Source organism: Rhea americana, unplaced genomic scaffold (assembly GCF_003343005.1).
Source record: "Rhea americana isolate MKP2758 unplaced genomic scaffold, rheAme1 scaffold_97, whole genome shotgun sequence".
NCBI lineage: Eukaryota > Metazoa > Chordata > Aves > Rheiformes > Rheidae > Rhea > Rhea americana.
In genome coordinates, this window is record NW_028187166.1 from 1,822,295 (window position 1) to 1,838,547 (window position 16,253).

Below are 16,253 nucleotides of genomic sequence, written 5' to 3' on the forward strand. Positions count from 1 at the left end.
GGCTGAACCTGTGGTCAGATTCAGTATAGTTACTCTGGCAAAATTTCCGTGGCACTGCAATAAACTACTGCTCAGTAATTAACATTATCCCAAGCACCTCTCTGAGAACATCAGTATTTCTGTTAAAACAAATCAGTGTGTCTTAATTCTTAAATTYCTTGGAAATTCTGTAGTGTGCCTTCTTTATTCTTTCATCCAGTTTGAAAATGCCATGATTTCCCACACTAGAGATTACTTCCAGAACCTCATATCACATCATTAGCTTTATTCAAGCTTTCTGTATTCTCTTTTTCTCTTGTTTTTTATTTACTTATTTTTTATTCCTGAAGAATATTAACCTGGAGAGGTCAAAAGCGTATGCCCTTCCARCTACTTTTTACAGCAGTCATGCAACAGCATTTCTGGGATGTTCACTAATGACCAGATTCATTGTTGGTGTTAACGGACATGTTTGTAGTAATGGCAGTAATGTCTTACAGATTTAGTCCAACATATTTTTTTTCCTGTTGCACTGAACAAGCTCAATGTTAAAAGATTTTTTTTTTTTTTTTTTTTTTGCCTCTTGATACGAAAACTCTGGTGAATGTGCTGTAAGCGAAACGTAGACTCTGTGCAGTGCTTTCTAGTTGGATTTCAGCCAGAGTCAAGTTAACTCGTTGTGGTGCTAGTTGTAATGTGAGAAACYGAAGAGCTAGAAGCTTGGCAGTGGATCTGGACTAAAATCATGTTTAAAGCTCTGGCAAGGGTGAAAGTGTCTGTGTCACGGCCCAGCTTCAGGTTATAATAGTTAAAGACGGCCTGTTTAATGATGAAGTCCAGCAAGGCAACTTTTTCTCCAGCACAGATGAAGTCCTTCCCATGGATATCATCTCTTCACCTTCTRAACAATGCTGTACTCTCAGCTTGCTACCTCCGTTTTAGAAATCTGAAATGCAGTTTTACAAATCCTTGAGCTGCAAAGAAAATTTTCCCGTTGAATGGTCTACACACCAGGTATTTATCTGCAATCTAGAATGCTTTCTTWGGCAGAATGTGAAGATAATGTAATACTTTTTTCTGAAAGGGTGTGCGAGTTCACTWACTAGTAATACAGCTGCTTTCAACTATATTTCTTTTAAACAACTCTCTGAACAACTTTGAGGAACCTGCATGACTATAAAAAAATATTTTAGCCCTTTTTTTCGATTGATAGGAGATTCTGTCATTAACTGCAACCACATCTATTTCATTTTTGTTTGCATTTGTTGTGAACACTAAAACTGTAGATCAGTTTAGGACAARTGGAGTAAATGTTAATGAAGCGTTTTCAGATGCAGGAGACATTCTGAAGTCAGCTGACCCCAGCGTTCCTGCGGATTTGCAACAGTGTGAATGATGGAAGGTGGTAACGCATAGTCTGTGCTCCTAATGATATAGTATTTAAAAATATATGTAGTATTTTACCCGAGGGATTAGATGTTTACTGCATAAATACATATTATGAAGTTATGCAATGCCTATAAAAATAACTGAAACAGCACTAAAATAATCAGAATGCCCTTTTTTTATTATTTGTTTATTTAGCCATTCAGGTTGAGGATAACTTTTGCTGCCCTCTTTCTGTCTGTTCCTTGTTTTCTGTCCTTTCCCATCTAAATTCCACACTATCAATCTCTTTATACCATGGTGATGAGTGCATAGGGATGGTTGGAGGCAGGAAATGATAATTCCCAGGAGCCTACCTGAGGAGTGGTAGCATTTCTTGTTTTCATTTGTACTTCAAAGAAAGGTTGGAGAGGATGCTTATGAAAGGCATCAGGCACAGGGTCAGATACCCTGCACTGGAAAAATCTGAGAATTAGCATAGGGAKAAGATAAGGCTGGTCAAAGCACAGAACAGGGGGAAAAAGCTGGTTGCAAATCCCTTTATATTTGTGGATTGGCAGCATATTCAGGTAAGAACCCAGAACTGCTCAGCACGAATCTGTGAAGATTTTAAACAGTGGAATGCCTTGATTTTTTTTTTTTTTTTTCCTCCTCCATGTGTTTTTTTAAGTGGGATTTTGTGCTGTTTATGGCGAAAGCTGATCAGATTTGGCAGGCAAATGAGAAGCACCACGTGAGGATTTCTGTAAGAGATGATAAAAGCAACTTAAAGGACTTTCTGTTGCCTGTCTTATAAATCAAGAAATTAAATGAAAAGATCACCATGACTTTTCAGATCCATCAGCACTGCTTCATGTCTGACCATGGGCCAGAACAGAAGAGATCTCCAACAGCTTCTCGAGCATTTCAGGCAGCTGAAACCCAAGCACTGCTTGCTGCCTGACCCAGCCTCCCCCAAGTGAAACACCCCGTAGCACGGGCACTGCCTACCTATAAATAGGAGGCTGACAACCGGCCCTGCAGTGTGTGTTGTCGATGTGTGTTTGTTTTTTTTTTTTTTTTTTTTTTTTTTTTCCTTTCTTTCTTTCTTCCCTGGGCCCCAGTCACATGCTGGAAAGCAGTTTCCTGTAACCAGTGACTGTGCTAGCGTCTGCAGCAGAGGGTCCGGAAAGCTCTGCAGAAGGGCACTTTATGCAGATGCGGAGGATGCCGAGGAGGAGGAGAACTCACCCATAAAAAAAAAAAACTTATCTGCAGTACAGTAGCTCTGTAATCTGTAGAGGTAATAATGAATGTAGCCTGTAACATAATAATTAACGTACCTGTAGCGAGCCCCCTTGRMGGCTGTATGCWGWGKSTGTGTGTGTGTGTGTGTTTGTGTGTGTGTGTCACAGGTGGCCCGTGGTCCACACTGTGGGAACCTTTACTTTCCTGTGAATAGACAGGGAATTAATTTGAGCTTTTAAGGCGGGACAGCTGAGTTGGGGGAAGCCGATTTTTCAGGCTGTTGCCAGGGGGTCATTTTTCTGACTTAGAGAAATACTGTTGCCTAGTATGTATTACTATTTTTATCTGATGTTACCTTGCTTGTATCAGAGTGCAGTTTGCCTTGCTCCTACAAACACGTTTGGTAGGACTTGTTTCTGGCAATTACTGTTTGGTGGAAGTTGGTGTTTATCAGCTAGAGTGGTAACTGCGTTCGTTCCCTCTAGCACCTGGTATGATTGGGTCAGGTGAATTTATTAAACAGCAAAAAGGCATATGCTTTAGATGAATAAACGGCTTTCAGAGAATCTGGGATTAAATCAGAAAGGCTCRCAGCCCTCCTGCAGCTGTGATTAGATATCTGGGAATCAGATTTGTCAGGTGTTTTACGTGAGCAGCCTCGGTGACTAAATGAGCAGCTGGGCCTTACAGTCTGGTTCCTTCCGGGTTCTCAGTTTCAGGAAGACTCGATTAAAAAGTGAATAAAATGAAAGTGCTTGGAGCGCTGCATGCTCCCATGATAAAAYAATCCATTTCTCACAGTGAGATATTTATAGCTAGTTTCCCTCGCTCTTTTTTTGTTGTTTTTCTTTTTTTGTTGTTGTTYATAGATTGAATGCTGCTGGGAGCGAGAAGCTGCCTTTCTTTCTTCCGTCCTAGAAGATATGATTTCCAGGAAAGCGGCGGCATCTCTTGGCTGCCTGTTTATCGTTACYGTGATCGTCTGGTAAGCTTCTGCTGGCCGGCTCGGTCATATTTTCTAGCATGAGCTTTCTGACTGCATATAATACTGTAGCAAAAACTGTAATGATAGAATAATATAGGCGGTACACTTTGTGAGAYATCTCTGTTAAACCTTGTAAGAAAGTAATTTGTATAAAAGATAAGGCAGCAGTAATAGAGGAAGAAGCCTTTGCAGGGAGAAATGGGAGAAGGTGTGTGTGTGGGGGGGGGAGACCCACTGTGTCTAAATTAGGTTGATGCTTCTGTATCTGACTCTCAAACAATTGTTCGAGTACAGAATAGTCCAGCTACATTTCAGCTCAGGTCTTGAAGAGAAGATTATCTGTCTCTCAAACGGTACAAACTTGTTCCAAGGTAACTAGGGAAAGTTCCTAGCTTTCAAGCTTTGCAGACATTTGTAGCTTTGAGAGTACTGACTGCAGAGCATACCTTACAAATTCTCCTGGGAAAACTCAGCTAGTAACTGTTCACACACTGTTTGGAAAGAATCTGAGATGAGGTATTGCTATGAATTATTATACCATTACTAATTATACTGTATTTCTGATGCTGTAATTTGCTGTTATCCCACATTGTATTTCATCAGCAGCTAAGTGATTATGTATAAAAATCCATGCAGRTTGTGATCAAAACTGAAAGGAGGAAAAAAAGCCTATGCAGCCTRTTTGTCTGGTGTGCAAATTAAATAAAAAGGACATGTATATAGCATTTGAAGTGATGACAAGTATCAGTATGTCATACCAGTGTACGTTGCATATTTACCCTTTTTGAACGTTGCCTTGTGAGTCTGCATTTGTGCACACGTTTAGAAAGCATGTAGACCTACATTTTATAGACCACTTGATGTAAATAATAATACTTAGTCCTGATATTTCAAGCGGGGTGTTGTTGGACTCCTTTTATTCTGAGCGTCCTGTTTATGCCTTAGCAGCAGTATATTATGTTAAAAGGTGAATACACTGTGTCCCACGTGAATCAGTAAAGTGGAGAAACAGTAAGAGTTACTTCTCAAAATCTGTGCCAGATTCTGGGGAGATCTTGCAAAATCCTAGGAAGAAACCTTTCAACATTACCTGTCCTAAAATGTTCCTTTCCTGTCACTTACAGGATGACCGTTGGGAACGGGAAAGTGCACTACCTCCCATATTACCTTCCTTGCCCCGAAATGTTGCAAGTATCCTGTTTTATGTATAATGAATAGTACAGTTCACCGTTACAGAGCTAAGTTCAATAAAAATCTTACAGTATATTTCACAGAGGTTACCAGGAAATTGGGAGTAACCATTTTACCATTATAGCTAGTTATAAACAAGTAGTCATTAATTTTTTATTCTATAAAATGATGAATCTATAATTAGTTGCTCTTTTGGAATGAAATGGTAATAATTCAGCCTTTTCTACTTTGGTCTGCTCACTATTCAGGACAGCTCTGTGTTTCGAACGGCATGAGCGATGCCTTGTTTGTTGTGGATCATGGAAGCCATGACTTAAGGTTACCACTGGGTTCATCATCAGGGATCCTGTACGTGCACATGTACAGGATCTCACTGTGCTTTGAGACATGGTTAAGTATCCCAGCTTACTAAATGGAGAAACTTAAGTCAGGGAGGTGAGGTGAAAAATCTCATACAGAGCTCTGGCAGAGTTGGGAATAATGCTCCAGTCTCTTAATTCTGTGTCTTTTCTGTGATATATGATCCGTGCTTTCTACTCACATTATGTTTTATTATTATTATTATTATTATTATTATTATGTCCATTTGAGGCATAGACCAGAGGCCTGTTGTGAACAAAATAAAAATCTGACTGCTTCTCCTGTTTAAGGGGTTGGCTTTACTGTGTGTTGCAAACTAATGTAGATAATTGGCTTAGTGTGGGTCCTAAAAGCAATCTCAAAGCTGTGTAAGAGAGAATTTGCACTTTGGAGGAGAAGAGTATATGGCCTAAAAGACTTCAGTGCCATATTGGACTACAGCCCATAACACAATAAGAGACAGCTTTTTTTCATTCTTTATCATTGCCTACTAATCTTTCAAAAAGCTTGAATAGAAAATATGATCTCTTACAGAGGCATTTCTGGCTATTTCAAGCTACTGAAAAACATTGTGTCCAGTAAGATGCATATTTCTCTGAATGCTGTTTAAAGTGTGATGTATTCCAGGTAGTTCAGCCTTTCAGTAGTGCAGGGGGTGGGTTACATACACGGCCAGTGCTTCCCTGGAGGCTGAACCCTAAACTGTGATTTACCCACAGACTTTGAATGCTGCCAGCATCTCTCTGTCCCTGTTCTGTCCTATACACTACTTCAAAACAGTTATTTGTCTGGTAGTCCTTGAAGCAGCATACAGGCAATRCCTTGCTCTCTGTACCAGGCAGAGCAGGGTGCATGGCAGCCAGAGTGAGAACTTAGACAGTTGTCAGTACGACAGCAGGTCCTGAAGCCGAACCCTGTCCTTGGTTTAAGAAATGCRTTACAGCCCTTTCTTATCTACCCTATCATGCAGCTCCATGAAACTCCAGTATAGAGAAGAGAAGCCGATCCAGCTTTTCCCCCAGTAAGTGCTGCCCTTCTATTTCCTGATCTTTAAACTGCAGTTCCTTTATTCCTGGCCTATTAATCTATTATTCAGAGGATATTTCTTCTTTTTTGCAGATTATTTTATCCACAGCCAAGAGCACTAGCTCCAAGGTAAGCTTTTCTTTTTCTCTTTGTCCTTTGGCTCTTAGTCCTGTAAGTTAGAGCAGTTGACTTTAGTTTGGGTGCTCTGTKGAAGTTGTGTTTTTAGTAGCCTGGTATAAACTGAATAGTACCTTGTTCCATGAAAGGCCTGGCTGTATGGAAATGTCTACAGCTGTCTGTGCTGCTTTAAGGCTGAGTTTAATCACTGCATACTTACTAACATACCTACTGTAAATTTCCAATTAACACATTAGCACATACTCAGCCTGTCCGCATGGTTGCCATCAGGGACTTYTTTTGAGCTAGAAGATATAATAGCTGGAAGGCAGTGAGGAATGCCTTCTGAGCCTGCATCATATCTGTAACCAGCTGTGGGCAAGCTTTGAATCCATTTCAAGGCAAAATCAAGCAGATGCCTTGTATGACCTTCACAATTATTTCAGCTAACCTGCTGGATCTTACACTAGAACAAATTACAGGCATTCACAAAGACAAGTCTGGCTGAGAAGCAGTCAGACCAGWGAGTTTAAACAGCCATGGAAGGTTTTAGGCAGCTGCAACCAAGAAGTGACTCAGGCAACCGCTCCTTGTCAGCTCGTGTTTGTTAGCAGTCTCCTGTGAGCCAGCTCCTATGACCTAACTCTTACCTCTAGCAGCTCCTCTTCAACAGCCACTATTTTAATGCATAATGTGAATAAACACATGCTGCAGGTTTCCCTTTTTGACAGGACATACTTAGTGTATTTCTTTTTCCTTATTGGAATATATTAATGTGTGAAATCAGCTAGTGTGTACTGGAGTAAATAAGAAGAGAACCATGTAGCCTTTAGTGCCATAATTTTCTGAAGGCATGCGCTGAGTGCATGCATACCATAGAAATGAGTCATTGGGAAACCCAGTGCAGTCCCTTAAAATCAAATGAAAAAAAATCTGCTTATAAGAGTAAACTTAGATTTCTTTCTCCCTCTCTCTCTCCATTAAAAAAGAATAATTGACCCAGAAAGAGAACAGCTCAGTTAATATATATTCTACAAACCAAATTCTTCTTCTCTGTAATTCTCGTACTTTAATCATACGCCTTACCATAGAAGGAAATGAAGCTGTCGCTCTCCTATCCACTCAGACTGAAACTATTAGATGTGGGCTGAAAGTATAGCACTACCTCAGCCATCAAAATGCTACTTATAGGTCTCTTGGTTTGGTTCTTGTGCAATGATTTCCCTGGAAGTGTGTCAGATGGCTTGCCCTGGGCTTAGCCTGTGAGCACGATCCAGTGATGTGCATGTCAAATTTCATCAGCTGAGTGCTCTAGATCATGGTCTGGGGGGAATGTGAGCGGGCTAGGGTGAAACAGGCATCCTAAATTACATTTTCTTTAAGAAAAAAAGGGGGGAGGGGAGGGGAGGGGAGGGAAGAAAAATCCAGAGACCTGAAAACAGAGAAGAAATCTGAGAACAGAGAAGAAGCATTACATAGCTACAATCAGGCATAATCAGACTCTGCTGCATGTATATTCAATATCTTCACTACTCATACAGGAGACCTTAAACATTTTCTACAACTTTGTTACATGTATGAATGCTGACTCTTATACAAAAGTTTAAATTATATCTGAATGAGTTAAAGCTATATATTAATACTGGTAAAATAGACTGTCATGCCACAAACTGTGTTTTAATAACACAATGGCAATGAGGTATTTTTATAGTAATTTTCATATTATTACTTGCATTTTAAGTCTGTTAGTAGCAATCTGCATTAGATTGCCAGCAAATATGCATGGGCTCCCATTCTGTGAGCTCAGTGGTTATTAAACTCACCTCAGCAGACAAGTCCTATTGACTTAAATGAGATTTTACTGGAGCCTAAGGCTTTTGCTAATTCCATAAACAGTGCTGAATTTCATCCCAGGAGCAGAAATGACCATGTTCAGTGACCTTAAATAGGAGGGCAGAGACAGAGATCTGAATGTAATACCATCCATAAAGAGTTTAATAGTGATACGTGCACTCTTCTTCTATCTGCCTCTACAGTGTCTCTTCTGCAATTACTGGGTTTGAAACCAAAGGGAACAGCTACATTTCATTAACTTGCCCTTTCATTTCCTTCAGGCGTCAGGATGTGCTGACTGTCACACCATGGCTGGCCCCCATCATCTGGGAAGGTACCTTCAACTCTGAAATCCTGGACCGTGTCTACAAGCCTCTGAATCTCACCATAGGGGTGACAGCCTTTGCCATTGGAAAGTGAGTGAACCACTCATGGAGCATAGTTCTTGGGCTGATGTACTTCCTCTGTGAGAAGACCATTTTGGCTGTTCTTATCTTTAAGAGCTGCAGCTTGTCCCATTCTGTGGTACATTTACGCCTGTGTGCCATGTCTGTGATCATGTAAGTCTACGCAATAACAGATTCAGCACCCAAGCACAGCCAATTTTTGGAGAACTAGCCCTGTGCTTTGTGAGTGGGAGCTGYAGACAGGTAGCTGATTGGCCAAAGCAGGGATAAGCCACTCGTTCTTTGTCCTCTGCTATACTCTACCTGTTGTATCTGTAGTGTATGCATSCTTGCAGCAGTATCTAGGCAATATGCTTCATTTCTTGTCTTGGGGTTAGATTTAGCTCAGTTGGTTAGAGCATGGTGCTGCTAATGCCAAGGTCACGGGTTCAATCCCTGCAGGGGCTATGCTGAGGGTTAGACTAGGTGATCTCCAGAGGTCCTTTCCAACCTTACCATTCTATGATTCTTCTATGATTCCCTACCTTCATTAAAGTACTCCCCATAATTCATCACCCAACCTTTTGTTCCTGTTGTACTATGCACGTGTTGTCTGAACAGATATACGAGGTTTGTGGGCCATTTCCTGGAGTCAGCAGAGAAGAATTTCATGAAAGGCTATTGGGTGAACTACTACATCTTCACTGACAACCCTGAGGCAATTCCCAGTGTCCAGCTGCAACCTGACCGAAGTCTTGTCATTGTCCCCATCAAGAAATACTCCAGCTGGCAAGAGATCTCCATGCGCAGGATGGAGCACATAAACAAGCACATAGCYGAGGTAAGCCATCAGGAGGTGGACTACCTCTTCTGCTTGGACATTGACATGGTGTTCCACAATCCCTGGGGAGCTGAGACCCTGGGTGTCATGGTAGCAGCCATACACCCTGGCTATTTCAATGTCCCTCGAAGCCAGTTCCCTTACGAGAGGAGAAGCTCTTCGGCAGCCTATATCCCTGAGGAAGAAGGAGACTTCTACTATGGAGGGGCTGTGTTTGGAGGGCTGGTGAAGAAGGTCTATGAGCTCACCAAGACTTGCCACAYGACTGTCCTGGCAGACAAAGCCAATGGGATCATGGCAGTCTGGCAGGAAGAAAGCCATCTCAACAGGTACTTCCTCTCCCACAAACCCTCCAAGGTGCTTTCCCCAGAGTACCTCTGGGATGACAGGAAGCCCAAGCCCACTGAAATACACCTCATACGATTTTCCACAGTGGATAAGAACTACAAGGAGATAAGAGATTGACTATGTGATGCTTGCAGAGAAGTCCTCCATGCAATCAAACCCACTGAATATCAGCTCCCAGAAAATGTGCCCAATGTAAATTTTTGTTTCTGCTGTGAATGAACTGAGAAAGGAGGATGTGGATAGTTTCTCTGAAGTACAGGTGTATTAATTTCAGAAGCAGCACCTGAAGTGAAGGAGAGAATGGAAAAGTTTTGTGTTCCTAATTTTGTAAGCGCACCACTTATGGCTGTAGCGCACAAAAAGGCCTCCAAAAGGCCCATTGCCAAATGCAAGGCTATCCGTATAGCAAGGCTGCAGATGCCATAGCCTGAGTGTTTTGCTCAGACCTGGTAGAAACTGGGCTGACGGGACAAATAAGTATGAATTCGTATAGCAATTATCATCTTCCATGCTCCAATCCATGTTTTGGAGGCCCAGATTTAAACAAAACTGGCACAGCTCAGACTCAGATTTGAACTTCTTTGGATTTATTCCGATCACAGATGTGTGCTGAACCTTCTCCCTGGTTCACATGTCTCTGAGGATCATTTAATCTTTTCTGACACAGAAAATCTGGTATTGAGAGATCCATGTGCTTATCCCATTGGTTAAGTCCTTTCCAGCTTTTCTAAGCTCTGTGAAATAAATTGGCTAGAAGCTGCTGGAGCTAACAGGAAGAGCTGGTGTGTTTCCAGCAAACAGAGTGATTTCATTTTATAATGAAATGCTCTAGTGAGACTGTGGGTTTGGTTTAGAGCTGGAAGTGGGCTGGGGTTATCATCTTTGTGTGAGTGGGATGAGAAGCTGAACTACGTACTGTGCAGCCTTTAAAGCCTGACAGCTCACCCCGGTGAACAGGCAGAGGGGTCCAAACACAAGGGAACTGCTACTCTTTGCCAATAACGGCTGGTTGGCATAGTTGGTTGTCAACTGAGGTCACAGCATGGAGGTTCATGTGCTGCCTCCCTTGCTGCAGCACGTCTACCATAGACATCTTCCCTATCACCTCCCAAGCATGCAGTCAAAGAGCAGTGTGAGTCTGTGCCATGCTCGTTTAACGTGAGCAGGGAGAGGGACTACAGGGAGCAGCTGAGAACGGCAGAGCCGAGCACTGCTGCCACGCTGTATGGCACAGAGAGGAGCTGCAGGGCTGAAAGGATTAAGCTGCCCGTTTCTAAGGGAACATTTTAAAAAAAGTCTTATTTGGCAGAAAGAGAAAATGGGGAAGAGGTGCCTGACTGTTCTCTCTTCTCTTCACATGAGAAAATTGTTGTGTGGCAGTGTATCAAGCATTCAGAGGTTTAAGGCCCCGTTGCTGACTGCAGATGACTTAACAAGCCATTTCAGTCCTGTGCAAGTCAGCTGAGAACGGCACTTGCTGGTGCCAATGTGGGCATTTCATCTTCCAGAAGGCAAATTAGAAAAGTTGGAAGGGTACCCTGTATGTAGATAATACGCACAAAATACCTYCAACCAAAAGCCCCTACTGGCAGTGGGGTGCGTTGCTTCGTGCTTTAGATCCTTTGCTGACTATCTGGTTATATTTTCTCCAGGATGTTTTTAGTGCTGTGGTGCTGGAGGAAAGCATCCCTCTGATCTGTGAAACACAGAACTGAAATTCTTGTGAAGGTGTATRTATTTGGTAATGAGGCACCTCATCTAGGCCAAAAGGCTGAGGAAAGATCCTTACCTAAATATGTCCAAAATTATATGTTCCCACCAAAACCAGAATTAATACCTATTATTTCTTACTTGTAAAACAACTGTATCCAAAGACCATGACTGAAACTAGGGTGTCATTGTGCCAGTTCTTTTCTTTTACAAGCCAGAAGAGACTGTCTAGTCTGATCTCCTGTACGGGACAAGCCAGATCATTTTATCTCCAGCTGTCCACTTCAAACTTGCAAAGTGTGGCACTAGGTTGCTTAGAAAAGCATTCAGGACCAATAAAAACATCAGGTGATACAGAAGCCACAAATTCAGTGGTTAATTCCCTTTATACTCTACTTCTGCTCTAAACTGGTCTGTGTTTTCAGTCATTGGACTTTATCCTCCAATACTAGATTATCTGAAGTCTTGTTCTGTGCAGATATTCGTAGCCTCCACTAAAGTCTCAGTGAGAGAAAGTTTTCCGCCAGAAATGATGTGACATAGAGGCTAGTGTATGTTTCTGAGAAACCTTTTGTGAAAAGTGGTGGTCTCCTGCTCTGCTTCCTCGCCGCCTTTTGGCTGAATTCAAGACATAAAACTTGGGCTGACACTGACAAGGTAACAGCCTGATTTGTGCAGTGCCAAATGTATATATCTTTCTGGCAGGCCTGCAGCTTCTCCCAAGGGGAAGATCTTCTATGGCATGTTAAGTGACACAGTTCTGCTTGACAAGGCTGGGATTTGAAACTACCTAGAAAATTCCTATGTCTCCAGAGAGCACAAAAGTGCAATTGCAGAAAAACCCTCCCCAGGGCAGTGTGAGAGATGCTCCCTGACTCAGCTCATGTCTTCCTATAATTAATGAAAGCCAGGACTTCTATCATCATCTCCCTCTGCCTAATCCCCTTCCCCCAAGATCAGGGCAAGCTTTTTTTCTCTTATTTGAATTGTGCAGCCTGAGATCTGGGAGCAGTGTGGGAGCTTCACAAGGGTCTTGCTTTCTGAGCCAAATTCCCCATCAAGCCCTTTTGTGCTGTGGGGAAACTGAGGCACACAGTAGCAAAGCAGCAGACTGGCACTCCCRCATGCTGGGTCTGCCTCCACTCGCCACATGGGACAATGCTCTTTTCTGTGTCATCCTGCCAAGGGAATTTAGATTTGGAAGCAGCCACTTTGTACTGCATGAAATGTGAATCAGCACATGTAAATAAATCATCAGCTGCTTTGCACTGCCTGAGGATCTGATCATCCATTTTCAAGGTATTTCTGACACAGCCCTGTTTATCCTTAACCAGGCTTCAGCTCAGTTGCTTGTTGCCTTCCCAAGGGCCCTTTGTTCTATCCGTCCCCTTCTGCTTGACTGGAACAGGCTCATCATTCATCGTCTGCCTAATTTAAGAACTCATCTGACAGGCTTTTTCTTTCCTTGTCTCTGGTGACTTGCACAGTGCATTCAGCCACAAAGGAAAAACTGCTCTGGGGGTGCAAGAAACAGAATCATCTTCAGAGCTGGAAGTTTTCTACGGCAACAGACCATGATCCTATTGCTTTCCCTGATGATGGGACAAGAATTGTTTGCACTAAGCTAGACTAGCACCTTTTTTCCACTCCTGTTTGGGTTTCTCTTAATCAACCTGCAGGTGTTGTTGCCTGACATTTATCAGACATGTTTTTTCTGACCACTTAGAGGAACGGTCATAGTTACAAACGGACTGGCCTGGTTATACCTTCTGTGTGTGCTATCTGCAGTCAGAGGGCAGAGAAACGAGGTGGTCTTTGGGTAGACATGGGTGAGGGAGGTAAGAACATCACTTATATATTCCCTGCACAGTTTGAGAAATAACCCCAAAACCAAATGCTGCTGGCTAGCTTAATGCAGCAAAAGCTGTGCATAGCAGCCCGATGGCAGAAAGCTAGAAAGCTGTGAGCTCCCTGCCAGAATGCTGTTTTTACTCTTTTGCTTTTTGCATTATCTGCTTAGCTTGTGACCCTTCAAGGAAGGGGCTATCTCTTACCACATGTCTGTAAAGGTCTAGTCGTGGTCACTCACTAGTGAATACGAGATACACAGAGTGAATTTCTTTCTCAGTGGGGATTTGCTCTAGTCTCAAAGGGCAGCACTGGGGTTACTATATTCTCACTTGAATCCCTCCTGCTCTGCTTCACAGCACCGTGTCAGCAAGTCCCCGTGGGATCCCTGGGGGTGAAACGCACAGGGAGCAGCAGCTGCTCTCCAGGTGGAGGGACAGTGATGGTGACGGGCAGTTCCAGGGACAGCAGATACTAGAGAAGAAATTTGCAGGTGTGGGTTGTACTTCACTCACACTAAACCCCCAGTCCTACAGCTCTGATCCACGCATAGGTCCGTCCACATAATCAAATAATTTAGGAAAGCGTTGCTAGCAAATTGCATTGGATGAGTGACTTTTAAATGTCGGACTACCCACCCACCTCCCTCCCTTATCTGAGTGTGAGAGTACTTCTGTACTGACTTAACTTTTGTTGGGCTATATTTAGTTTAAACATAAATCCACCAAATGTCACCATTTCAAGTAAAACTAGTTTCAAGCCATATGAGCAGAAAGGCAGTTTTAATCCAGGAATCTCTGCTGCTTGCCTACCCACCTAGCACCCCCCTCGCTGCTGAACCTTTAGCTAAATTAAAGAAAGTCAAATGAGTATAAGTGACTTTTTAAAAAGGTTTCCTTCTGGTTTTTGTAGTGAGTTTTCCAAGAAGCAAATTGCATAGCTATAAACCTTTTGAAGTATGTGTTTTTCTCACTGTACAGCAGTGACACTGTTACTATAATTAGAACATGGTTGCTCTGTAGCAACATCTAGTGCCAGCGAGAGCACTCGCAGCACCTTTTCCTTTCCTGGCTACGATCCACGGAGTTGCTGGTTCTGCTGGCACAAAGCCACGGAGAAGTGAGACAGTGAAATGTGATGGACTGTGATTTGTCACTAATTCCCACTGTGATCCTGGCAAAATTGGTTCTTCTCTTTGCTTCAGTTCCCCTGGCTGTGAGCCTACCATGGGGAGATGTTGTGAAGATGAGTCAACAGTCCAGAGCTGCCTTGATCACAGTCGTTGAGGAGCGTGATAGATCTGTCAGACCCCATCCTTGGGCAGCAGTGTGTTACTGGAGAGGGATGGAGCTAAGTCCCAGGCAGCAGAAAAACCTTAACTCTGACGGACCAGGAGGCACATGCATGGAGTAGCTTCAGTGCGAGAGCTCCTAGCTGCAATCAGCAGCTCGTCTGTGCCTGCGACACCTCTGTGTCCTCTGGATTCGTGAACTCTCCACGCAAAATGGAAGGTGGCAGAGGGTGAGGCTCTAGGATTTGCATAGAGGGGATTCGTAGCCAGGTTGGGATGGGCGACAAGCACTCCCGCTCCTGCTACGAGAGCGTGTCTCTGCCACTGCATTGGCTTTGAAGCCTGTGGAAGATCTAGTGGCCAGTCTGAGGAGATCACAAACTCTCTTCTGGCATTTCTTGCTGCTGGCCCAGAGCCCTGTGACATACGTATCGACAACTCGGCCATACATCAGCAACCCGGTCGTCGTCTTGCTGCTTCACAGCCCCTGGGAGGCGAGTGGGGAYGCTCAGGGCAGGTCCCTGCTGCTTGGTGGCTTTGGGGGCAAGGGGCTCTTAGACGTGGTGGCTCTCAGCAGGTGCCTTGTGCCAATCCCCAGGAGCGCAGAGCAGCCGGCCGGCTCTGCGTCCCCGAGCCGAGCGCGGGCTGGCTGCCGTCCTGCCCGCAGCCGCGGCGTGACGCAGCCTTCTCACCTCTCGGCTCCTGACGTCGCTCCGCGATGGCACATRTCGTCCTCATAAATACAAGCTGCCGGCACTGGGGCTGCTCGCCGTTAACAGGCAGCCTCGCCGTTCCCATGGCAACGCTGCTCCGGCAGATTGATTGTGCGCGGAGATTTCCAGCAGCTTTCTCCTCGGGTTCCTCGCTGCTCCCGTTTCGGGTTGAGCGGAGATGAACCAGCCGGGGGTGGATGTTGTTTGTGCGGTGGCCTCGCAGTCACGAGGYGGCCTAACGAGGGGTCCTGCTGGGAAGGGCCCCGCTTCGGCGTGCTCGGGGGAGCTCTGCTAGCAAATGACCTGCTTCTCTCTGCCCTGAAGCTCTTCCCCTATTTATAGCTTACGAAACAGCGCTGCGCTGCCAGGGCCCTCCGAACCGCGGCTCGCTCCCTGGCGAGGCCGGGAACACACTGTCCTGCTGGTGCTGCAGGGGGCTGCCCTCCCCCCACCACCACCTCTTTGCAGGGTGCACCCGGACAGGCCCCCCCTTGGGTGTGGGGTGGAGACTGTGGGGCTCCTGGGGTGGGGGGCACCCGGAGAGGCTCCCAGGGGTGCCCCGAGGGAGGGTGTGCACCGGGGGGGGGTGGTGGTGTCAGTGTGCATGCAAAATGCATGTGTGCAGGTGCAAGGGCAGCTGCAGCTGTACATCCAGGGGGGCAGGCGTGCACCCCCAGGATACGTGTGTACCGGTGGGGGGTAGGTGTGCACCCCTGGGTTGATGTGCATCTCGGGGCAGGTGTGCACCCCGCGGGGTTGATGTGCATCTCGGGGCAGGTGTGCACCCCGTGGGGTCGACGTGCACCCCCGGGGCAGGTGTGCACCCCTGGGGCAGGTGTGCACCCTGGGTCGATGTGCAGCTCTGCAGCAGGTGTGCACCCCCGAGTCGATGTGCATCTCGGGGCAGGTGTGCACCCCACGGGGTCGACGTGCACCCCCGGGGCAGGTGTGCACCCCCGGGGCAGGTGCGCACCCCCGAGTCGATGTGCATCTCGGGGCAGGTGTGCACCCC

General features: G+C 44.9%; 1 protein-coding gene across 8 annotated transcripts; it reads left to right on the plus strand.

Moving 5' to 3' along the window:
• The first annotated feature begins 638 nt into the window (after nt 1-638).
• Nucleotides 639-12,662, plus strand: GBGT1 (globoside alpha-1,3-N-acetylgalactosaminyltransferase 1 (FORS blood group)). 8 transcript variants are annotated; one of them, XM_085325428.1, is made up of 8 exons: nt 919-993; nt 1,311-1,384; nt 3,462-3,577; nt 4,702-4,764; nt 6,099-6,149; nt 6,248-6,283; nt 8,386-8,520; nt 9,112-12,662. In XM_085325428.1, the coding sequence occupies exons 3-8, from the start codon at nt 3,516-3,518 to the stop codon at nt 9,794-9,796; spliced, it is 1,032 nt and encodes a 343-aa protein (XP_085181554.1). In that variant the 5' UTR covers nt 919-993; nt 1,311-1,384; nt 3,462-3,515; the 3' UTR covers nt 9,797-12,662. The 8 variants fall into 8 exon arrangements, with proteins under 8 accessions (XP_085181551.1, XP_085181552.1, XP_085181557.1 ...); XM_085325425.1 differs by lacking the exon at nt 1,311-1,384 and having other exon boundaries at nt 639-993; XM_085325432.1 differs by lacking the exon at nt 6,099-6,149 and having other exon boundaries at nt 6,264-6,283.
• The last annotated feature ends 3,591 nt before the right edge of the window (nt 12,663-16,253 follow it).